This window comes from Nycticebus coucang, chromosome 1, assembly GCF_027406575.1.
Source record: "Nycticebus coucang isolate mNycCou1 chromosome 1, mNycCou1.pri, whole genome shotgun sequence".
Lineage (NCBI taxonomy): Eukaryota > Metazoa > Chordata > Mammalia > Primates > Lorisidae > Nycticebus > Nycticebus coucang.
The window spans coordinates 29,127,123-29,152,643 of NC_069780.1; the positions used below are offsets into that span (position 1 = coordinate 29,127,123).

Here is a 25,521-nt window from a genome sequence, read left to right on the forward strand (position 1 = left end):
TAGCAACACCGATAAGCTGAGCAAGCTGAAACTTGCAGGGGTGAGTCAGAAAGGACGCTGTTGACTGTGTTTCTTGAAAGTGAAATAATGGACATTAACATGGTCTGTCTCAAAACTTTCATAGCAACCCATGTAGAAGCAGAGGAATTTTTGACGAGAAAAACTGCTGACCCAGGGTCAGGCAAACCCAGCTTTTGAACCTTGGAAAGGTAGATGATGATCCAGCAGAATTTGAACACCCTGAGACTCAAGGTCCCCCCCTGGGAGTGGGGTAGGTGAAGCAGGGCAGGGCAGGGAACGCGCGCAGGTGGGGTGGGGGGTGTCAGTACAGAAGGCTGTTTCTGTGTGTCTGTTTATGTAGCCAAAGATGTAGTGACATGGACAACTGAAAAATTCTTTAGTTTCTACAAAAGTGAAGGAGATACATTTAATAACTGATGACTTAGCAGCATTCTTCCTTTCTGGAACAATAACTTCAGTTCTATTGTCATTTTTTTTGATAGACAAAACTATTATGGAAAAATATTCGGCATTACTTTCCTAACCACTGATCAGAAAGACCAAGCAATACTCACATCAACTGCTTATTTTAATGTCAAATGTTTATTTCTATGCCATAGTTGCCTCAGCACAATTTGCAAAAGAAAGGAATCAAAAAAAATTTTTTTTTTTTTTGGTCAGGATATTTTCTCCACAGTTATAAGAAAGAAAAGAAACACCTTGGTACCAGAATTACCATTTCTTTCACATCATTCTAGTAAGTTGCATCTAAGTATTTTCCTTGGATGTCATTTTTTTTTTTTTTTAGGATGAAAAAATATCCACAGGAAAAAGTGTTCGGATTCATTAAAATAAACTTGGGGTAGTCTTTGTCAGAGAGTATGTCGGGGACATCTTTGTTTGGGTACACTATATCACTAATTGTCATCATCTTATTTTAATATAACAGGCATACTTTATTACATAAAACAAAGTGCACTAAAATGAACAATGTTAGAAACAAACTGAAATCGGGTGTATCTTAAATCTTCGGCTGATTCGGTAGGAGCTGAAGCGCAGGTATACAAATTTCATGTTAATACAAATACAACTCTCTTCTGTGAGGAAAATGCACTTAGTAGCCTTGTTCTTTTTGCTTTAAGCAGGTAGGGCATCCAGTACAGCTGAAACAACCTGATAACAAATTCATTCTTTTTTTTTTTTTTCCAATAAAAAGGAATGCTCTGGTTTCTTAACCGGTTCCCGTATTTGAGGGAGCCAAAAGATGGCATTTGCTCTAACAACAGACTTGTCTTGTCTGATTTGAGACACAAATCCACCAGGGTTCTTACAGTGGAAGGCGGCACCACCCCTCAGATCACAGGGACCTTGGGCAGAAGCCTGTCAGAGTCAGCCGACGATGTGTGGGGTGGGCCAGCACCTCCAAGACGCCTGGTGGCTGTGTACGTAAATCCCTTCGGCAGACTCAGTGGAAGGATGAGAGTTCTGTAAGTTCATGCACATTTTATTGAGTAGTAATATAAAATGCTTTTTCTTTTTCATTGTTACAAGTGCATGCTTCGATTGCCAACATTTCAGAAGTCAAATTACAAAGGCAAGGCTTTAGGCTGTAGTGAATTACTTGGGCACTTATACAATTGTTAAAAAATATGAATGGACTTTTGTTGTAGTTGTTTTCTTGTTTTCAGAATGAACCAGTTGTAACCCGTAACTGATATACAAAGGGAAAAAAGTGAAAAAGTACATATTGTGTGGCACATGACAGAACAGAACAAAATTGAACTAAACTGTTATGACATTAACAGTTCCCATGCATTTAGAGTTTCACATGTAACTACAAACTTATTTAAATTTCACAAGGTTTGCTAAACATGCTAACCATCTATATGTGCACTGACAAGCTTATGTTAAAAACTTTTAAGAATACTCTCCCCTTTAGATTTTTTCAAAGCTTTTTTTGATTACAAAATTTCAAAGGCATTAAGCATTTTAGAGAATATAAAGTACGCCAGTATACATACATTTCCAGTATATGTCGGACCACTAAGCGCATTACAGTCCCGTACAGGCCAATACAGCCATTTTTTTTTTCTTAAAAAACATGCATAGGCAGATTTTTTTTTTTTTTTACAGAATATAGATGCTTTATCACTGTACTTAATATGGTGTTTTGTTCACTATACTTAAAAATGCACCACTCATAAATATTTAATTCAGCAAGCCACAACCAAGACTTGATTTATCAACAAAAACCCCTAAATATAAACAGCAAAAAAAAAAGATAGAAGTCATTATTCCAGTTTTTTTTAAACTTAAAGAAATGATATTCATTGCCAAATTAATAAGATTAAGTGTTCTATGGAAAGAAGGGCAACCAAGCACACTAAAGAAACCTGAGGTAAGCGTACTCTGTACAAAATTAAACTGTCCTTTTTGGCATTTTAACAAATTTGCAACATTCTTTTTTTTTTTTTTCTTTTTCTGTTTTTTTTTTTAAGACTGCCTAATTCAGTTTATAGCCATTGTCTGACAAGAGTAGCAAAACATTATCAATAAATAGTCCTTATTTAGTTTGTACATCATTTTGTTAAAAATGTTTGATGTCATCCATTTTTAGTGCTGCAACTGTAAACGTACAATAGAGTAAGAAATTAGACAAAGTTTTCATGTCCAGTAACAGAAGAAAAGGCCTTTCATTAACCTACCTAGAAGTCCCCCATGTAGTAGGAAAACACGTTCATTCCCTCAACAGTGAATATACTAGCATTAGCTTTCTCTTTTTAAAATTTTTTCCCTAGAAGCATTTTTAAAAGGCATACCCCAAAGAGGTGTTTCATCACCACCCCCACCAAAATATAGTTTATTCTCTTTCTCCCTCTTTTTTAAATGATAGTGTAAACTGAATCCAATTCCTGGCCCCCCGAGCAAATAAGCTACTGTCAGAGGCAAGAATTTATCTAACCGCTGATAGATGCAGCAACCACCATCACACCCTGCAGCTCAGAAAAAAAAAAAAAAAAAAAAAAAAAAAAAAAAAAAAAGAAGTGAACAGGAGGTGGTCACTGAATATTGCTGCTATTACTGCCATTGCTGTCCGTGCCGTTAGTCTCTGAGGCGAGAGCCTTGTTGATGGAGTTAAGGTTGGTGTCCGAGGGCAGGGCGTCTCTGCGAGGTGGCATCCTCTCATTAATTCGGTCTAAGCCCTTGGCTTCCTCGAAGCTTGTGATCTTATGTTGTGGTGAAAATCCTTTGATAGCTAAACAGAAAATCATTAAAAAGGAAAAATAGAATTAGCCAAAGGAAAATAAAGGGCCCAGTTGTTGTAGCAGGTGATATTAGAGATTTCTCAGTGAAAGGGAATCCTTTAGTGGAAAACAAAGTCACGGGACCTGCACACCACACAACAGACTCCTTACCATACTTGGAGATAACTGAAAGGTTTAAAAACAGCCAATGTCTCTTGCCAACCAAAATGTCCTCTCGAAGTTATCAAGATGGAAGCACTTCTCTGGTCTTCATGAAAGTTTAGTTGGAAAAAATCCAAAGTGGAGAAGTAAGGAGGAAAGTTGCTTCCAGGGACAGGCCTCTAGGACCAGCATCAATTGGCCACATCATTAGCACAATTACCACCCCCAAGACCCTCACCTAGGTAGGCTGCAGGGTATCTCTATTTTTACTTTTCCACTGTGCTAGTAATAGCAAATTCAGTAGAAACACTGTGCTTGCGTTACCTGAAAATCTAGCAAAGGCCTTAAAGCAGAAGCCAAAAGGAACCAGAAAAGGAATTCAGAGGGGAACTCCCATGCTGTCTCAGTATCCCAGAAAGACCTTCTCAGCAAACAATGCAATGGTCGCATGAAAAAACTGAAATTATAAACTGCTGTTTCCCCACTCAACTTTGGAAGTGCACGAAGTGAGTGACAAGGTAAGAGAAACTCAGAAAAATCAAGATCAGGTCACTAAGTAGAAAAGCACTGTCTGCCCTTCAGCAGTGGAGAGGCCAAACTGATGTTCATCCGGTATCCATTACTGCCTGAATCAAAGAAAAACTCAGTCTTAGTAGATCAACAAAGACATAGGTGATGGTTAAAAAATGCCTTTCACAATTTTTAGTGAAATGAATCAGACTGGTTTTGATCCAACTCAATTAAAACATGTAATTCTCAAAATGGGAACAGCGATTTTTTTTTTTTTTTTTAACAAAATCCTTACCGTGCTACAGAGATAGGTAAGGTATTTGTGCAAGAAACTTAATGATTCCTTTAGTGAATGCGCCAGCTGGTGAGCTGCAAATAAAATACACAAATGGGGAACCAATGACATCAGTTTGCTTTAATCCCTGTGAAGTGCAAGCCAGATATTGAAGGGCCAATCACCAATGCTGAACTGGGCTGCGTCTCCAAGGCCGATTAAGGACAATCTCATGGCACCTTTATCCTTATTTGGGGAAAAAAAGAAAGCAGTTTCAAGGTGAAACTTTGCCAACCACTCCTACATAAATGTTCAGTGCCTTTCCTTAGTATGGATGAGATTCTTAAAAGATATATATGATACAGTTGTTTCAAAACTCATAGAACAATGAGAAATAGATTTTTCCCCCACTCCGTATTTTAAACATTAGCATAATGGTGATTAGTCAACTGTGAGAAGAAGAAGATGGGGAAATGGGGAAAGACCAAGGCCCAAAGCAAAGCTTCTTAATTCTTGTCTAATATAGTAGTAAATTGCAACATAAATAGAGCTGTCTAATGAGCACCCACCCTGAAAACTAGCTCAATTATTTTGAGTGACCAAAAAAAAAAAAGGCACAAAGTTGTCCTCTATTCTTTTTCTAGGCTACTGTGAATATAATTTCATTGTAATTAGTAAATATAAAAAGTTTATCATCATAATAATTTACGAAGAGATTTCATGGTAAAAGTGGAATGTCTAGGTTTTGAAAGCCAATAGGGTGGGAGTGTAGAAAAAAAAAACCTAGCTAGAATAACAGATATTCTGGAATGGGGCTCCATTTCTAACCATTTTTGTCCATCCTGGTATGGAAGAATGTGCTCTGCTGTAGTTGCTGGTCAGACAATGGGTATTAGCAATTTACATTGGTAGTATACTTAACACAACACAGAGTCACAGAAACCACAGAAAACAGCCAAACTATCAACAAGAATGCACACTGCAGATTAGAATTTGCCAAGAGGAATAGAGAATTCCACATAAATAGCAGGTGATTCGCTGCTATTTAGGAAGCAGTTGTATTTTCTCTTACAGCACTAGGTTTCCCCTACCACATCCAAATCACGTACGAATCGGGAAGAGTCTACCGTGGCACTTTTGAAAACAGACCAAAGGACCAGATGCACACAATTTGGGGAAAAATAAAAGGTCATCTTGCAAGAACAAAATACAACTGAAGAATTTTGTTTTAAAGGGGAACTTCAAATTATTCTTTTTAAAATTTCCAGAGGATATGGTATGTGTAATATTAAAAACTATTTTCACATGCAGTTCTCTCATAACCATATAATTGAAAAGCACTTAAGTACAAAGTAATTACTAAAGGGTCAGATCGACTGTCCTCCAGCAGCCCTAGGACACAGTTGGAGGTGTACACGTCTTGATTTCCCCTGCAGCTCCTGGCACAGTGCCTGGCACAAAGCAGACACTCAGTAAACATTGATCAATTGAGTGATTACATGATCTTCGCTATTCTTGTCATCGGCCACTTCCACAGCCACTAGATACTTTTGAACTCTTTACAATATTTTGCTGGTGCTAATTGACGTATTACAAATACCAGTAGGTTAAAATTCAATATGACTACTACAACTGTTTATCGCAAACACAGCTGTCTCACGTTGGAATTTTTTATAGAGACATAAATTAATGTTGAAGTACAACAAAGCACTATTCAAATGGATATTTTTTTTTCCCCTTTGGCTACAAACTTCGGAAGACTAGAATTAATAAAGCTATTTTTGTTCTCTCCTTTTCAGTGCTTCCTGAAAGTGATTTGAGGGAGGGACATGGTTCAGCTCAAGGAATATTATTTTATATGCTATTTGTCAAAACAGCTGCCATAACCCCCACCCCACATCATTCAAGGTATATGATCCTTTTGTTTTCTGTGATTGTACTAAGTTCATTTTATACAAAAGTCAAACATAAGCTTTAAGGGAAAAAAACAAACAAACAAACCATAGAAGGACATTTTCCCCTTTAAAGCAAGAACATTTTGGTTAATACTGAGCCACAACTGTTAGCTCAACACCCACACACTCTGTACAAGCTACAGCAAAAAAAAAAAAAAAAATGAATACACCCAGCAGAGCCCTTGTCTGTTGCAGGTACAACAGAAAGGGGACTGGCCAATTTACCTTCATCAGCCTCAATAGCCTCAACAGTAGCTGAAGAGAAGAAAGGGGGTGCAAAATGAATGAGAAAAATGAGCAGAGGATTTTTAACTCTAAGAACAAATCAGTGACGATTAAAGGAGCTAAGAGAATTAATGTTCCTGTAAGTGCTGGATTCTGGCACAGACAACAAAACAGAAATGCTAAAAAGAAAGAAAAACAACACAAAAACTGTTGAATTGATGAACTGGACACATTTACCCGAATGAATTGCTTTGGTTTTTGCCCACTAAATAAATAACAAAACAATTACCCCTTCAGGAAAATACTGAGGGAAATTTCTTTTACTTGGATTTGAATTATGGGGATTTATGTAAATCTAAAATGTGCTTTTGACTTTGCTACGTGAGGTGATTTACAGTTTAAAAATGCCAGACAAAATCAGTGGAATAACTCACACTGTTTAATATTATACAGCACTGTTTCCTGATGCGTGGAAAAGCAGGGGCTTGCAAATTAAGGAAACATAAAATCAATGAGTCTAAGCTGATAATGCACGTGCCTCTTTAGAGACAAATTTTGGGGCCTGTTTGGATTTAGAAGTGGAGGGTGAGAACAGGGTGACGCAGAAAGGAGAAAGGAAGGGAGTGATATAGTGTAGACTTCTCTCGCCAGGGAGCCCAATTTAAAATAAGTTTCCTTCCTTAGTGGAATATCATTTTTGGAAATGAAATTCTTGAAATGTTAAACAAATCAAGTGGTAACGTGCCAGCAGTGGCAATAATTCTATCAGCATTTTAAAGAACAGGCAGCCAAAATACTGAAACCTCATATATCTGCATATGAATTTTCCTACGAATACACTAAAATAGCATATTTCAGAGGCAGAACTTTAAAAGCCATTGCTTTATCAGCAGTTTTTATAATAAGGTTTGGGTCCATACTGGTGTATATGTCTTTCTATGTTATTAAGGTGGCTGAAATTTCCCTAATTAAATGTTAAAATGTCAAACTTTTCTGTAACTCCAAAAAGTTAATATTAAAATTTTGCCCTCTGACTTTAATTTGTACTTTTCTTACAATTCAAGGTTTTAAAACTGCAGCAACTGCCAGATGGGCCTTCTAACCTCCAGTGCATTCTAGGTTCTTTTTGATATAAATGAAGAATGGTCACCCCCAGGGAGAAGAGCTGAAAGGAAAAGCTGTAAGTTTTCCTCTTTCAGACAAATTGAAGGGCATCAGTCTGAACTTTGAAACTGTACACGTATTAATGAATGTGGTTTAAAATATAGACTCAGTTGTCAAATTCTCAAGACAAATGAGAATCCAACCCATATGTCTTTTATATGTGTGTGAGCTCAACATAAAGTAACACAAACCAATGGATTTAAAATAAAGTAAAAAAAAAAAAAATCCCTCAATAACCCAAGATAAAAATACAGATAAAAACCTGGAAATGAAACAAAGAATTGGAAGAACTTAAGTTCAAAAGGAAAGCAAAAATCTGGAACCTCCCCAGCACTGACAATACTAGAAATATGTACTGCCGACTCCTAACTGTGTCTTTCTAGAGCAAATGTGCCTCCTTGTGTGTGCCGGTACACTTGCTGTGCCTTCAAATATGCTCATCAGAAGGGGAAGAGTACGTGTTGTGCACGGATCCATTTATATTAATGCTTTAGTGAGCATGCTTACTTTGGTGGGAAAAGTCTCTGTTTTGGTAAACTTCTTAAAATAATTTCTGGCTATAAATTTAAAGGGAGAATTTACTTCAATAGTATGTATCTTTCTATCTTCATTTAAAATTTTTTGTCTTTTTGTAAAATCTCAAAGTAATGCTTTTGGAGTAAATTCATCTGAAAATATGGAAAATTACTGTGATGTTGCTAGGCTGTGATCAATTAGCAAGACCGTGATCATGAAGCTGATCATTACTCTTCATGTAGATGTGGTGTGTCCAAATAACACAACCATAAAAATACCTGCATCTTCCAGATTGAAGGACAGGGATGGGAAAGAAAATACAGAAGATTCAGGGCGTTAAAGATACAGGAAAACAGGCAAGAAGCTGAGATTGTTTCGAAAATGTTATATATATTTTTGATTTTTTCCTGATAAAGTCTGATCTAATAGCAAAATTTCCATAAATATTGTTAAAAATTATTCTCTGATTAATGATAATATTAAAATTGAAAACAAAACCAAAATAACAAAGTAAATGGGTATCTAGAACTGTGCTAACATATTAGCCATTAGCCACATATAGCTATTTAAATTTAACAAAAAGTAGATACAATTAAAATGAATTCCTTTCTTAGCTGTACTAGCTATATTTTAAAAGCTCAACAGTCTTATGTAGCTTCTGTATGAATAGAGAAATTTCTATCATCACAAAAAGTTCTGTTTTATACTGGTCTAAAAAGCTGCACATTTTAACACAAAATCTGGGTTTTAAAGAAAATGTTATTTTTTTTGTTCAAAAATAAAGTGTATTCTGCATAGTTTCTTATGTTTTGGATTGATAAATCAGAGAAAAGACACATATAGTTCACAGTTTATCTTCAAGTGCGTCCTGAAGACATCTTTTTTATATTCTTCTTCCATTCTACACTAAACCCTAGACATACAGGTATGTATTAGTTTGTGTGGATGTGCTTATCCATTAACTAATCAGAATCCTTGTTAAAAATGTAATGTAAAAAATTGTTGTTGGCACTGATTGGCTCAAAGTAGTCAACCCTATTGTGTAACCTAAAGAGTTGTCTTGGGGCTAGCTCTGAATATGTGGAATAATATGTAAATGAGGGAACAGGAAAGAGGTGGAGTAAGGACGACATTCTGGAGAAGGAAGGAGCTGGTATGTTGGACGTGACTGACTAAATTGATTGAGCTTTCAGCTCTTCTTCCAGCCAAGAAGAACGGAAGACCAAGGTGGAACTTGAATGAATGATTAAACCTGGGCTCTAAGACACAGCTGGATGAGGTGCTGGGCACACAGTCGCACCAATCTGGCTGCTTACCGCTTTGCAGAGTTTGCTTCCCTCCAGAGAGCACCCCGCTGGGGAGCATGCCGGTCGGGGTCAGGCCTTTCAGCGTCAGCACACTCTCACTCTCTTCTCTGCAAGGCACAACAACAGGAAGCATTTGCTGTTATTTCTCTTGTGAAAAAGACAGGATTTGAAGAAAAATGCACAGAAGAACACACATTGACCACCGTCTTGGCCCTTGGGGTCTTTTTTTTTTTTTTTGAAGCATACCATCTCTTAACACATGCATATGGATGCAAAGTCCCCTAAATGACGGCTCTGATAAAGTTTACATTCTCTACTTGTGGAGCTTGAGTCTCTTCTGAGTGCTGAAGACAGAAACAATTCTGACTTTGTAATCGGGCGTCATAATAGAAAGTATTTGCTGTGTATCCCCCACAACACCATAGGCGTGTTGCATGAGAGTGCGTTCAGCAGGGACAAGTAGAACTGACTTGATGTGAGAGGGAAACCAGAGAGCTCACCAGAGATTAAAAACAATCTGATCTATGCATTAGGGAACCAGGAATTACACTCAAAAATTCTTAGAAACTGAAAAATTTAGGAATTGTGATACTACATGAAACACATGCAAAATAATGGCAATTAACCAATAAAGCCCTGATAAAATTTCCCAGATTTTCTTTTTTGGCCACTATCTGTACTGATTTGCTAATAAAATTTTATTTTCTTACTCAGTATGATAAGTTTTACAAACAGTTCTAAGTATACCATGTCAATTATATTATTAATTATTGGAGACTATTAGTCATTTTGATTAATAAATCTTAACAAATAAAATCATAAACAACTATGATATAATACCAACCTCATACATTTGCAGACATTACAATCTTACCTAATTAGAAAAAAATATTAACTGCCTACTCTACATTTTTACAAAAATGCTTAATATGACCTAGACAGAATTCCTGGACTCCACCTCACACCTGCTGCTTCCACAGTCCATCTTCAACTCAGCAACCGGCAAGTACATTTTTTAGTCAAGAGTGAAGGATCCGCCTTTAACTCTTTTTATCCTCTCTCATTCCACATCCACTCCATTAGCAATCTTGAAGGATGCCCCCTCAAAATATTTCCAGTATCTAACCACTGCTCACAAACCTGTTTCCTTATCTCTTTTGAAAATGGCTCTGTTGAGATGGAATTAATGTAGAATACAATCCACCCATTTAAAGTGCTTGATTCAATCAATGGTTTGGAGTATGTTGATAGAATTGTGCAACCATCACCATTATCCATTTTAGACCACTTTCATCACAGCCCAAAGAAACATTATTTTTTTAGAGAATATTACAGGCATATACATGCTTTAGTTACACAAGGTGCTTTTGTACATTTTTAGTCAAAGTTACAAAGTGTGCATTCTACAAGTTTGGTGCTCATTTATTTCCCCCACCCAAAAGAAATCTTGTGCCCGTGAAGCAGTCACCTTCCATTCCCTCAGCCCTGTGAATGCCTCACTGCTTTCTGTAGGTTTGTTCCTTCTGGACATTTCATATAATGAACTGGTGTAACAGAATCTTGCAACACATGGTCTTCTGTGCCTGCTTGCTCTCACTCTCCACCAGCATCCCTCACCTGGATTGCTGCGGCCTCCTGAATGGTCTCCCTGCTTCATCCTTGCCACACTCCTACCCTCCTTCCATAGCCGTCTGCAGGGTGGCAGCCAGGTGGGCTTTGTCCGACCCATGCCTGATGCTGTCACTACTCCACCCAAACTCTGTAATTACTTCTCTTCTCCTGACAGGTGAAAGGCAAAATCTTTAGCAGGTTCCACAAGGGCCTTAAACAACTAGCCTCCAACCCACATAGTCCAAGGATGGGTTTCCTATGTGGCAACCTTAAATCCATAAACTGTTTTTAAAAGACCCATCTTCCTACATCCTCTTCCCTAGATAATAGTATCCTATCACTCACTAGTACTTGTGTAGAATATTCTTAGAATATTTCCTCTCTCTTATAATCCCTTGCCTTATAAGTAAGGGTTCTATTCTTGTAGCAAACAACAGAAATCTGCACTGGCTAATTTTAACAGGAAAGAGAAATGTTAAAGGATATTCGAGCACTGGCAGATTCAGAGAACTGAATTTGAATGCTCCACAGCCAGGAAGTGGACCAGTGCCCTTCCAGGCTGTGGCATCAGCTCCATGAACAGCTGCCACTGAAGTCCCAAGCCAAGCCCGAGGCCCACTAACGCTCAGGTGGGAGCGCTCCCACTGCCGGCCCCTTGGACCCCACCCTGACAGAGCCGCTGCCTTCCCTGCCTGCTGCCTCCTCCCGGTGCTCACTCTGAGACAGAGGCCTCACACGTGTTACGTGATTGGCGAATCTTAGGTGATGCCCCGTGTACCTGACCTTCCAGAGCTGCTGAAAGGCAGTTTGCAGGTTCCCTCATGATATCACAAATTTCCAAAATGTAAGAAACATGTTGGGCAACTATGTCTGGCAAATTTGTACTTCCATCCACATTCATTCATTTATTATATCCTAGTTTCCCAAATTCCTTATTATTCGTCCCTTCTATTGTATTTCTCCTCCCATTGCCTGGCCCAACCTTTTGCTTCAATGACCTCATGAAATAGCTTCCTAAATGTTTCTCCTGTTGCCAGTAAGTCACCTTGCTAGCCAGTCTTCACATTCCCATTAATACCCATAGTGGAAGGTGGGCTAGAGCATGCCTCTCATCCCATGAAAATCATTCCATGACTCCCAATTGCCTTCACACACAATTTTACCAGGGCTTCTGAGGCATTCATAGATCACAACTTAAATACACTTTCAGCCCGTTTTTCACTAGATTTTCACTCACCTTCAAGAGTTTTACCATCTAGTCCTTTTCCATACTCAGAATCTACTATTTAGAATGCAGGCCAGACTATCTTGGCCACTTTCAAGTGGGACTCTCATCAGTGCTGCTACCCGTGTGAGCGAGTTAGGACACCCTGCCTGGCCTCTCAGTTTGTTTCCTCATAGTGAAGTGAAGTCACTCCACCTCACAAGTTTCCTGTGCAGATAACCGTTAGATGCTCATGACACGAAGCATGGGACTCCTGACCCTTAGCAAATGCCCTTGATATTGCTCTGAGGTCAGTGGGACTGTGCTCCTGGAAATTTCTCTGCCTCCAGGAATGTCTTCACCACAGTTCTGTGCCTAATAAGGGATCTTTGCATCTGCCATTCCCTTTGCTTTGAATGCACTTAACCCTTTTCTTCAAAAAGGTCACCCACACTTGCTCAAATACCATTAATCAGTTCTCCGTTGAGCTCGTACCAAAATAAGTGCCTTATCTCCCACTTGCTAGCCTCCCATATTGCCTTATTTTTTCCCTTCATGGCGCATAACCAATGCTTTAACTGTTATCATACTTATTTATTGCATGAATGAATAAATCCTTCTAGTTAGAAGCACAGGGCAAAGGCAGCCTCATTCACTAGCTGCAGGGAGCAATGATGCTCTATTTTCAGCTTGTCCTGACGGTGCTGGCCACCCGAGCTCTACCCTGACTTTCATGCAGTGTCTTTGAAGCAGGATGACAATGCTCCTCACCCTTCCCAGAATGCCCTGCATTCTGTATCAAGCCATTTAGTTGCTCTTTAGTGACTCCATCGACTAGGAGTAGGATAGAAATAGCAAGAGAAGAAATCAAAAGAGTCAGTGTAGTTACTCTATGAGAAACAAAGTGAGGCAAAACTTAGCAAAAATTAGATTAAATCGCACAATTGTACATGTAATATTTTTCAATGTATTCCTACTTGCTCTTGCTAATATGTATAAATGAACTGTGTACGCCTCACATATAAACATACCATACTTTAATCTTCTGAAGAGATATATGGTTACTTTGTATTCTCTAGAAATATGTTAACTGAATTGAAGTAAAGTGTCCTGAATTTCTTTTAAGAATATACTTGTTTTCTAAACCCATGTTTAACAGTAGAATGATTCATGATCTACTTAAAAATTATAGTACTGTGCAGAAACTGAAACATTAATTAACTTTCTCCTCTCAATTATTAGAAAAGGGTAAGTCACACAAACAGCTTTATGGTTGCTCTTCCCTTCTTAGAGAGCTAGTGACATGCACCTGATAAATTCATCCTTTATCACAGAGCCCAACCGAAAAACAGAAAGAACTACAATGGCTTTTCCTCTTTCATAAGATGCTCAACCTATTGTGAAACAAACGCTTTAAAGTCCCGCAGCAAAGAGGAATGAGACAAGATACAACCCAGCGACAGACACTTTCTTTACAGAAACAACGCAGCAGAGCGCAATTTAACTAAAATAGTGAGGAGCTGGTAATTTCTTAATTTAATTTTCTTCCTTCCATTTTTAACTTAAAAGAAAATGATAAATGAAGAAAGGCAAATTATTTTCTAATAAAACATTTGAATGATCAGATTATTAAAGTATTTATTAAATGACACAAAACACAATTCACAAGAGAAACGGAGGCACCAGGACCCACCTGAGGACTGAGAACACTCTGGCCATCTTGCCTATTGCCCGGATCTTGTTCCTGATCACCTCCTTCCGGGCTGCCGCTGTTGCTCCTACATTTAAAACACAGAGTTCAGGGGTCAGTGACTTTTCATCTATCTATGAGTTTACAAATTACATATGTAACAGATACACCGGTTTTTTTCCCCAAAAATGATTTCTCTATAAATCAAATTTGAAAATCCACATTTTGGTCATTAATACTCAAATACGGTTCTTTTTATTTATTTTGTTCCTTTGAGACAGAGTCTAACTGTGTTGCCCTGATGAGAGTGCCTGGGGGCATCATCACAGCTCACAGCAACCTCAAACTCCTGGGCACAAGCAGTCCTCTTGCCTCAGCTGGGATCTACACGTGTACACCACAACGCCTGGTTAGTTTTTCTATTTTTAGAAGAGACAGGATTTTGCTCTTGCTCAGGCTGGTCTTGAACTCCTGAGCTCAGGTGATCTACCCGCCTCAGTCTCCCAGAGTGCTAGGATTACAGGCGTGAGCCACCATGCCTGGCCCTGGATTACGATTCTTGAGAGGTCCCTGCAATGTGCAGAACAACTTTGAGATTTCCTAGGGCAGGTAGGTAAGAAGTTAACTGGAAAACCACTGAGCAGATAGGGGTAGGTTCCCACCCTTCTCTTCTAATCGAGTCTCCTTTCTCTTTTATTTATACATAGAAAACCTGCACTGGGAGGGAAAGTTAGCTGAGTCATTAGTATCTTTTATTCCGGGCTCTACGTTGGGAAGATAACTTTAGGGAACTCCCTTTTCAAAAGTTCTCCTTTTCGTGACCAAAGTAGGAACCCTCTTAATTCCTCATATTCCTTGGAATATAATTTATATAACTTAATGATAATAAGTAATTCGTTTTAGCACTTGATACTCTTTCAATTTCTGGTTGGTTCTTGAGTTCTAGAGAAAAAAGTGGAAAATGGATGAACTGGATTTAGGGAGAGACGATGGTCCATGGTTTGCAGTTTAGTGCTAAGTACAGAAGTCACACCTGGGTCTCTCTTGGTAAGTTTTCTTACTTGTTACATGTTCCAAATGAAAAAAATATCAATCCACATAGTTTATTGTTACTACAGATACACATTTCATTTTTTAATTGTGTTTTAAAATAATACTATACGAACTTTAACGAATCTATTTTTCTTCAATTCTCAAAGTATATTTGAAAAAGTAAAAAAGAGAAAAATTCCTCTTTTCCTAAGATTTTTATAGTCCAAGGTAAAATAGATCAGCTATCCTTTTTATACATTATATGGGACTTCTAGGAAGTGTTAACACAAGCAGACGAGCTTTCCTATTCCACTGCCTCTAACAGATGTACTGCAAAATATTCCTTTCATATAATCCCAGAAATGTTCCTGACCCAAATGAACAGTATATGTCATGTAATTTGCTCACAGACTGCAGTCTGCAGGTGATAAGTGGTGAACATTTTGGACTTCTAATCTGTTAGAAGAGCAAGTTTTCTGACCTTTTTTGAAGGAAAGATTTTGCTGTTGCCCTGAGAGGGCTCTTATGAACACAATTTAGGATCTTCATCATTTAATAAGCTTCAAACAATTAACACCCTAACATGTCTACAAGAAAGAAAACTTGCAGCAACACAGTTTTGAAATGGTTGGAGAAAAGGCCTCTGTTTTTTCTCTCCACTCCAAAAAGGTGAAAACATTAACAGGCCCCTTTCTTCGCCTGGGTGAGTTATTTTCCACGGTGATCCTGGTGCAGTGATTCCTGGAGGGGAGCACGAGCCAGCCAGCAGCTTCCTCGCCTGCCCTGCCTCTGACTTGAAAGCAGCCCACATTATTATCCATTTTTTCCCCATCTTGCAGTAATCATGCCAGGGCAGGAAACCCCAACATATCCAATGGGCAGGACTTAGAAATGTCAGCTGTTCTACCTACAAATGGGGTGAAGTTTACATCCAGGTTGGAGAAAGCCATTCTTTAATCTTGTCATTCTCTTAAATCAAATAAAACCATGGATTCTTACTATGTTCTCTGAAGTATTATTCCACTGGCCAGAACACTGGAGTGGCATGTGGGGTGTGTGTAGGATTCCTGCCTTGAACTTATTCTGAGTTTGTAACAGTATTTATCACCTATAATTTGTAATTAAGATTCAGTATGTGACAAATTTTGCCCCTGGACACCATCTAAAAGTCTGAATTCTCTGTGCTTAGATTTTACATCATTAATGACCAAGAGACTACTAAAGACAACATTTGACATTTGTTTTTTTTTTTTTTTTTTAGTGGAATGGCAAGTGGTCTCCTTATGGTGGTCTCTCTCTCTCTATTAACATATTTTCGGTTATTCAGTTCAATGCTATACTCAGTCTAACCCTGGTTTATTACTACTCTCTGTTTAATAGTGCCTGCTCCAACTGGCACTAGCAACTCAGGGGTAATGATATACTAAGTAAGGGAAAGGCTTCTGGCCCACGCCAACAAACAACAGAGCCAGCTCAGGAAATCAATTCGATGGACATGAGGACAGAAAGGGCAACAGAGCTCCCAAAATGCTGAGTATCTTTAGAAGTATAAGAAATACAACAAGGAGTGTTTAAAATGTCCACAACCAAAACTGGGTATATTTAAGAGAAATTAGAAGGGGAAATACAAGCAAATAAGTAAAATAAATAAATAAATAAATAAGAATAACTTCACAGAAATTTCATTAAATGACTTACAAAAACCATAACCAGAACAATGAAAAGTGAAACACTAAGTTGGGAAAAAAGGAAAATAAATTAGGAGCTGTGGCTGCTTAGCTCCGTGGGAGCTAATGATCAGATAAATGCTCAAACATTGAACGCTAAATGTAAAATGAATATTCTGACAGAGAGCTCGTACCATTGCTTGTATTTTCAGATTGGATGAGTTTTTGGAGAGCATATACTATTCTGTTTTATGTATACATAATTGTGCTCTCCATAAGTGGAAACCACGTGTAGTATAGCACTCTTCTTAAGAAATAATATTCTCTTTCAAAAATGTCTCCATCAAGCAAGAGATTTTATTACTTTTTGAATAAAATTAGGATGTATATACTCAAAAACACCCAAATAATGTGACCATAGATGGTAGGAAGATAAATTAGAAACTAGTCTCTTAACGTTTTGTCCTGGAAATTACCTTTAATATTTTCCAGATAATTAAAATCAAAATTAGGTCATACCACACACTGATAATCTTACAAAGATTCAAAATGTACAAATAAAACATTTGGTTTAAAATGCAACTGAATTTAAAAGAGCTGAGCAATGGCAGAGTAGAATTTAGTATTGCTACTCCTGGTTTTTAGTACTTTCCAGGAATTATTAAAACCTTTTCCAAAACTTATGTTCCATTGTTACGTTCTCAGAGTTCATAATTAAATAGAAAAAATGAGGAAAAGTGTATGTTATTCAGAATTTTACTAGCAGTAACATGTAATAACGCCATGTTAACATTCTTGGTATTGCTCTGTGTAAACCGTAGAAATGTACCACAGTAGCTCAAACTAAAATTCAGGGTATTTAATAATGAAGATACACAAAATACCTTTTACATGAAAACTGTGGTAACTATTTGTTCATTGAAAATAATATAATCATTTATTTCAACATGAAGGTCTCAAACTGAAATGCAGTATTTTATATGTTAAAAAATTAATAATTTTCATTTTGTGTTCCCATTCAAATAATGATCACTTCTTTTTTTTGGCCTCTCTTTTCAACTTCTTAGGTTTGGATCTTCTTTTATTTGTGGGGTGTTTTGCTACTATTTCCAGAATCTAAGTAACCCTGCACACTCAATTTTCCTCAAAGTGGGGGAGGCTAAGGTATAGACTAAGGGAATCTTTAAAGATTTGCTTTTAACACGAGTCCTTCCAACCCTTAACTTAGCACCTTGCTGACTTCTCAGGACAGAAAGGTATCTATGTGGAGCAGCCTGCTGAGTGCTGTATTCCCAACCAGGTAGATCTTAGCATCAGAAAAGACCTAGAAAAAGTAGCTACACCACAAAGAGGAAGGGCCCAGAGCTGGGGTCAAGGGAGATTCTTACCACAAGGGGCGTCTGCCATGCATTACAGATGCTGGCTCTGCCATCTGGCTCACAGAACTGGGCTTCTACTATAAATTCCTCAGTTTTATCTGAATTAGGGGTGTGCAGAAAACACGATATAGACTGTAAATAATTATCCCAATCATTCCTCCTCCATTAAGTCCACATGGCTTTTATACTATACAGCCTGCCATGTGCTAGCGACAGAAAAGAAGTGAAATAATGGACCACAATACAGACTCTCAAAACCTTTGTAGTGACCAACTCAGGAGTAAGGCTTCCTCTCTGTTTCAGGAGATCCTGGGAACAATACAAGAGACTGTGACAAATGTTGCAGGAGAAGTAGCAGAATATGCTGGAGCTGACGAGAGGATATCAAGCATGCCCCTTCTTAACTCCATGTTCAGTAATTTTAACAGCTTGAAATCAGCTGAGGGAGTGGGGATTTATATCATGAAAATCTCCAAATGTTACAAATGAAGGCCATTTCTCCCTGGAAGACAATTGCTGATTCTTACGCTTGGAGGCCCAAGAAAAATTTTCAATGAAACAGTGACAGTCTAGGATCTTGATGGATAGATAAGCGTCAAAGACTAGGAAGAATGATATTCTCCATAGAGTTCTTTTTTTTTTTTTTTTTCTTTTGGCCGGGACTGGGTTTGAACCCGCCACCTCCGGCATATGGGACCGGCCCCCTACTCCTTGAGCCACAGGTGCCACCCTCCATAGAGAGTTCTTAAACACATCAAGCCAGAGTCTGCATTAAGTACAGATGACGGGTGAGAAGCCTGGTGTGAATGAACTTTGGGTACACTGAGTGAGAGGAGGGCGGGAGCGGAAGTGGAAACTGCCCAGAGCTAACTTGTAAAGACTTTATTTAGCATAGTGGCACCTGCAAACAAGAAGTTTAGATATTGGCATATGCACGACCATATGAGATAAATGGAACTTAACTTTACCAGGAACCAAAAAGTTTGATTGAAGGATGGGTGAAGAGAGAGATACATGTGTGTGATAAAGCAAATACAGTCAAATGTTACTTGCAGAGAGAAATGATGGGTACGGGGTACTGACTACACAGTTCTTTAACCTTTCTTATGTCTTTGAAACATCTTGTAATAAAATGTCAAAAACCAAACTATACTTGGAAGAAACTCAGTCTGAGAGAAAAAAAGAGATAGCAGCTTCAGGGAGAGAAGTCTCTATGTCCTGCTCTTCCCTTTTCATGTGGAGGTTACATGAACTAGCCGACAACGGCAATGGAGATTTCTCACTGCAGTTACTCACTCCCCACCTCCCTCCTCTCCTGGATCCAGAAGAAAACTGGGCAGGTAAGATTTTGTTTTATAAGTCTGACTCCAACAGAGTATAATTAGTTTCAATACATTTTTGCAGTTATAAGAAATGAAAATGACCAGCTATAAGAAAATTTTATACTCAATTTTTTTTTGGCAGTTTTTGGCCGGGCCTGGGTTTGAACCTACCATCTGCGGTATATGGGGCTGGCGCCCTACTCATTGAGCGACTAGGTGCCGCCCCTCAAATATTTTTTTAAAATACAAATATTAGTGTATTGTTAGAATGTGAAAAAGCCGTCCTTTAAAAACTGTTAGCTGTTTTATAGAAAAATAAACGAACTTTTTCACCTCATTATTATTTTGGCCTTAAGTCTTTTGATATGATCTAGGCTTCTCTCTTTAAAGGATTTTTAATCAATATGTGTATAAAGATATCTATAGCATACGAATTTAGATGAAATGTTATATAAAAAAGAATATTTACAATAAAATTTCACACTTTTTAAATGGAAAGATATATTTTAAAAACCATATTTTGCTGGTAGACTTCATATTTCTTTAAACTTTTAAGTCAAATTCTAAAAAAATAATAAATTTTTCACCACTACCAAATTGGGAAGAAATTCATCTCTGTGGAAACCTATTCTACTTGAAAGAAAATTTTTATCATAGATCAATATCATTAAGCAGATTTTAGATGTGCCTCCAGATTTTATTTTTTGTCAAATAGAACAATTACTGAATGTGAATAAAGGCTCTTGATGGAATGAAGCAGAAGTATTGAATTAGAAATCTCATTTGTCACATTATATTCAAGACAAAAAAGGGTTTGGTTTCTAACCAAAATCAGCACCTCTGAAATCCAAGACAAAGACAATGCAAAAGACAGAATGCCTCTAAGAAACTTGGATAATTGATCCTCAGAGCTTTTTACAGATGATGATAAAAACTATGAATATAAAACTGTCTTATTTGGGAGAAAGCATGTCCTAAAATTTGAGATAAACCATGTGCTATTATCACAAAACCTTGTTTTGCTTGTCCTTTCTCTCCTGATCTAATTCAACATTAATGAACACTGAGCTTCTGTTCCCCAAAAGGGATGCTCTCAGAAGCTCCTTAGACATCCATCCAGCCTTGCCCTTGGCTATGAGTTATGACAAGTGCCTCAGCACATTTCCCAACACCACCAGGCACTTGAGTTCTAGATTCAGGGAGGGCACTGGATTCAGGGAGGGCACATTCAGTAAGCAATGGATAATTGTGTTTACTCTGATGGAATGGCTTAGAAACGGCAGCCTTTACCATGTTTACTCCTGGTTATGAAAGAATATCCTCCCAAAGGATACTATTTCCACCTCCAAGTTCAAATAGCTGTAAATAATATTATAAACATCATCACATATAAAAGAAATGGATGTATTACTCTGTTACCAATAGCTTATAAATATCACAGTAATTTGATCCCACTGCTACCCATTTAAAGAAAAATAAATTTAAAAGATTTTCACTGATATTCAGAAATCTGAATTATTCTTTTTTTTGAAATTGTATTTTTATTTCAATTTCTCTAATCTTACCTAATACATTATCAACTTAAATGCTAAAACCTTTTTATCACTACTTGCTGTCGAATTATGTTTAGAAATCTACATTAAAATTTAGAAAAATTTCCAGAAATGGTATGCTCTAACTGTTCAAAAATTCCTTTGGAACAAATATTGCAATTGATTGGTAGTTCATAATTGAACTAGACCGCACAAACACATGATAAATGTTTATAAATATTAAAATACAAAGATATTAGTAATAAAATAAATATTAATATTATTAATAAAATACATAAATTTTATTCAAATGTATCTTTTAATGATAGTGATGGGAAGGAAATTACACTGCCCCCATTAAGATTTCCTAGATACTAAATTTTTCCAATGTTGCTTTGTTTAGTACTAGAGGATTTTATATTGCAAAGCAATGTTCCCACTGATTACGTCTAGGGAGACCTGTGCCTTTCTGTTAAAATGGAAAAGGGGAAATTGAGAAAGAGGAGGTGGGAGAAAAATAAAACAAAACCTGCAATAAGGCCTCCAACCCGCAGCTGAGGAGAGTTCTCAAGCTGATCACTCTTCAAAAAGGCCTATGGAGGCTGAAGATGTGAAAATGGATTCCCTTTAAACTCCCTTTGAAATGTCTTTGGATAATCCTGCAGTACAAATATTTCAGCCTGAAGATTGTTGTTCAATCAAAAATTAGATTACTCAGTATCCACAGTTGATAGTTACTGGAAAATCTTCTTGACCAGTCATCGACTTGGGAATCCAGCATTGCTCACCCATGTAGGGTCAGCGCCAGCTACCCTGAACCCCGAGATGGTCAGGTGCTGCCCCTCATGAGTCGTGTGTGTGCTCATACAGGTTACTCTCACAGACAGAGGACACACTCCAGGACAAGAAATGGAAAAATCCCTCAGAAATTCATCTTTCTGAGGATTACAACCTAAACTATTGAGAATATCTTTCTAATTTGGATCCTAACTACTATATTACACCCTACCATAAGTGATAAAATTGGGGAATAATGACTATTCACTCCAAGCCACACATTCTGAACTTCTTTCACATGTTTTTTAACTTAACTAAAATCTTAGCATGTAATAGAGTCTGCAATAAATGGTGTGATATTTGGCACAATGCTGTTCTGTATTAGGTCCCATTTTGAAACCAACAAAACTCTTTAAAATCCTTTTTTTTTTTTTTTTTAAATATAGTCTCTCCTGTGAAATAGATTTTAAAGAAGACCAGTATAGCCTAAACTTGCTTTTTTACCACCTCTCTTGTCATAAAATACAACTAAAGTCTTTGAATGGAAGTCTTAAACATGGACAGGCTAGTTTCAAATGTTCAATTACTGTCAATATTTGGTTATTTTCTATTTAGTTAAAAGCTACTTTAATTTCCAGTCTCTAATGTAATTCTATGTACTTTCTTGTACTCTTAAAATGTTCAGTTCCATCTGTTTGATGATTTATCAGTAGAATGGCAGAAATTGACTATATGCATAATTCTAACTTGGGTGAGAATGAAAGACTTCAGAAAAGATTAAGGACTCCCATTGATTTTTCAAGAAACTGTCACATATTTAGCTAATGTCTGACAAAGGACATTTCAATTTCTTATTACTTACACCATAGAAGAAACTAATAGCCTATGAAATCTTACTTGGATCAACCCCTTTATCACGACAGGAACACATTAATTCTATAAAGTGACAGCAGAAAATGAAAACAAAATGGAATGAAATAATACATGTCAAGTTAATGATGTAGATTTACTATTTAAAACGGAAGCCTGGATACCTAATCTATCAGAGATTTGCTCTAGGTATGCATGAGACCATAACAGTTTAAAAAGGTATTTATTAAGGGCCCAATCGTGCATATATGCTAAGTGTTGGAAGAATGCATTCAGACTAGAATTCTGGACCCATATGGACTTATGAATTTATGACATATTAGAATTACATTTAAATTTAATTTAAATGATATTTCTGAACTTAGAAAAACTAAAGAGAGAAAGTGGACAAACATAGCAAAACATGTTTGAATGTACCATGTAGAGTACTCCAGGTAAAAGTTAATTGGGTACCACCTGACAGCCCAATAAAAAGGGAGCTAAAAGAAGTAATGCAACTCCTTCACGTGACAAGGGAGAGTGGCTCAAAACTGGCATGTATTAAGTGCATCTAAAACGAAGTCATTCAAAGACCTTGATGCTATTCATGACCCAGGCAGAGAGCTTTGTCACTACATGGGTGATGCAGTGAGGTTTTGCCCAAGACAGAGAAATGGGGAAATGATCATTCAGTTCTGGACAGTCATTGTGCACAGCTATCCTTAGGCAACTTCAAAAGGTAGAATGGTTCCCAGGTCATGAGACTTTAACATCACCTAAATATATTATCATTTCACCAGGAGAAAGAGGTCTGCCAGTCGAAATGTATTGGTAAGGCACAGAGGTACAGCAAAGAGCTGAGGCAAACATGTGAACTGACTCCGCAATTCCTGTCCAGGGGCCAGTGGCCTTCACATGTTCTGGCCCTACTGCAAAGCTTGAGCATAAACGCTCAGTTAGTCCACTTCTTTTAAGACATATAATTAAATAGCCACACAAGAGCTAGAATAGCACAGTACTGAAGAACTTGTTCTCTGGAAGAAAAGACCTAGGTTTGAGCCCAGCTCTACCACTTACTGCCTTACGCTATCTAGGGCAGATACTCAGCCTCTTTAAGACTCATTTCCTTATACAGATAATGTGAAATGTTCTAAGTGCTTTATTTGCATTATTTCATATAATCCTCACAACCACCATGTTAGTCTCCGAACAGAACAGTGAGTTATTTGCCTAAGGTTGAGCTGCAGGTGGTCCAGAGTAAGGCTTCCTTACAGTGTCAGCTGACTGACCTCTTTATAGGTGGGTGGAAGAGTGAAGTAAGTAATCTGTTCATTCCTTACCAACATTCAATGTAAGTGCTACTTACTAACATATTTAGCAGAATTTTTGGATGTGGGTTGCATATAACTGCATGTGAAAATACAGCATAAAATCTGGAGTACTTTCTGGAGTTTTATCTCACTGTGAGCACAGGATTCTGGCCAATGGTGGACTTTATTCAAGCAACTAACCCCCAGGATGGGCTGTTGGTGTTTTTTTTTTTTAATTTAGGTTATTTTTCAAAGTCTGAGTTTTCCTGTAGTGTGAAAATTATGCCAGGAAGAAGCACATTTTTCCAAAGTCCTGGTAGTACAACATGAAGAGAGAGCAGTACTTTTGATTTCTATTACTGCATCACTTCAGTTAGTAAGTTAAAAGGATTTTAATTATTATAACCAAATACCATTGGCCAAACATAATGAAAATGGTTAAAATATGATGGCTAATCAAATACCTTGATAGTCAAGGTAGCCATGAGTATGACGGGAACATTGCTCACGGCCTAACAAATGCCACTCATCTTTCAAACCTGCTTCAGTTTTAATGGTACACTCAATATAATGATTTCTATCTTTCTTACGAAGTATAATGAAACAAGCAGTTATCTGTAATATAAAGAGAATAAAATATGAAGAATAAATTTATTTATTTTGTTTTTTTAAGACAGAGACTCAAGCTATTGCCCTGCGTAGAGTGCTGGGGCATCACAGCTCACAGCAACCTCCAACTCCTGGGCTTAGGTGAATCTCTTGGCTTAGCCTCCCAAGTAGCTGAGACTACAGGCACCCGCCTCAATGCCCTGCTATTTTTTGGTTGCAGTTGTCATTGTTTGGCAGGCCTGGGCCAGATTCGAACCCGCCAGGCTCTGGTGTACGAGGCTGGTGCCTTAGCTGCTTGAGCTACAGGTGCCGAGCCTGAAGAATAAATTTAGAGCGATAAAAATTATTTGGCTTCTAAATTAAACACTAAAATAGTAGGCAACTGAAAAAAAATCGATAATAAAATAGGAATAAAATTAACAAAAGCCTGAGAAGAAACGAGAATCTTTCCCAAAATACAGAATGATGTTTTTACCTCTTCTTTTCCCCTTCCCTCATTACATTATGCATTATACTCAGTTATTATGGAACAATAAGTTATAACTAACAACTAATATCTATCCTCGCATATAATTTTCTGGAAAAAATATGGATTCCTTACATGGCATTTTCTAAAGCAACAAAATCTTTAAAAGCATTTTTCTCCTTGTTTTTTCAGAAACAGAAGAGAAGATGTCCCTTATGGTCTTCCTTTAGTTAACAAATATTTCACACGATTCCTGCTCCCTCTTCCTAACCTTCTGAATCCTCTGTACAACTAGCACGTTTAAAATTCTCATTCCACTTGACCCTACGCCTAATGAAGGTAGGAACCCCATGCTCTTTTCTTCATCAAATATACATAAAAGATATTTTCTTCTACATCTATAACTTTGGAGGCTTATTTCACTCTTAAAGGATTCAGTGATGATTTAATTCCATGCTTCTGCATCAAACCAGATTTCTTTCTGAATTTCCAGGATTTCTTTTCCAAATCCTGCTTGGGCATTCCCAAAGTTATGTTTTTCAGCTTCAGTCTAACGACTGTCTGGAACAGAATTCATCTTTCTTCTGGAACTGCTAAGTTTTTCCATAAATGATAACATTTATAACTTAGATTTGAACCATCAAAATCAGCTTTTGTTTCCTTTGCCCTTTGTCTCCATTTGTAAGTCCATGGAAAGCTCCTTTGAACAGCTCCT

The 25,521-nt window shown here is 37.5% G+C and overlaps 1 protein-coding gene across 3 annotated transcripts in view; it reads right to left on the reverse strand.

The window, feature by feature from the left end:
* Positions 1–584: 584 nt before the first annotated feature.
* Positions 585–25,521, reverse strand: part of PPP3CA (protein phosphatase 3 catalytic subunit alpha) — a 304,967-nt gene continuing 280,030 nt past the window's right edge. For 2 of the 3 annotated variants that reach the window (XM_053557267.1, XM_053557100.1), the window contains exons 11-14: positions 13,867–13,951; positions 9,368–9,465; positions 6,372–6,401; positions 585–3,256 (exon numbers count right to left, since the gene is read on the reverse strand). In XM_053557267.1, coding sequence (XP_053413242.1) covers positions 3,060–3,256; positions 6,372–6,401; positions 9,368–9,465; positions 13,867–13,951 — 410 coding nt within the window. In that variant the 3' untranslated portion in view covers positions 585–3,059. The remainder of the gene's footprint in view (positions 3,257–6,371; positions 6,402–9,367; positions 9,466–13,866; positions 13,952–25,521) is intronic. The other variant, XM_053557180.1, reaches the window with a different exon arrangement.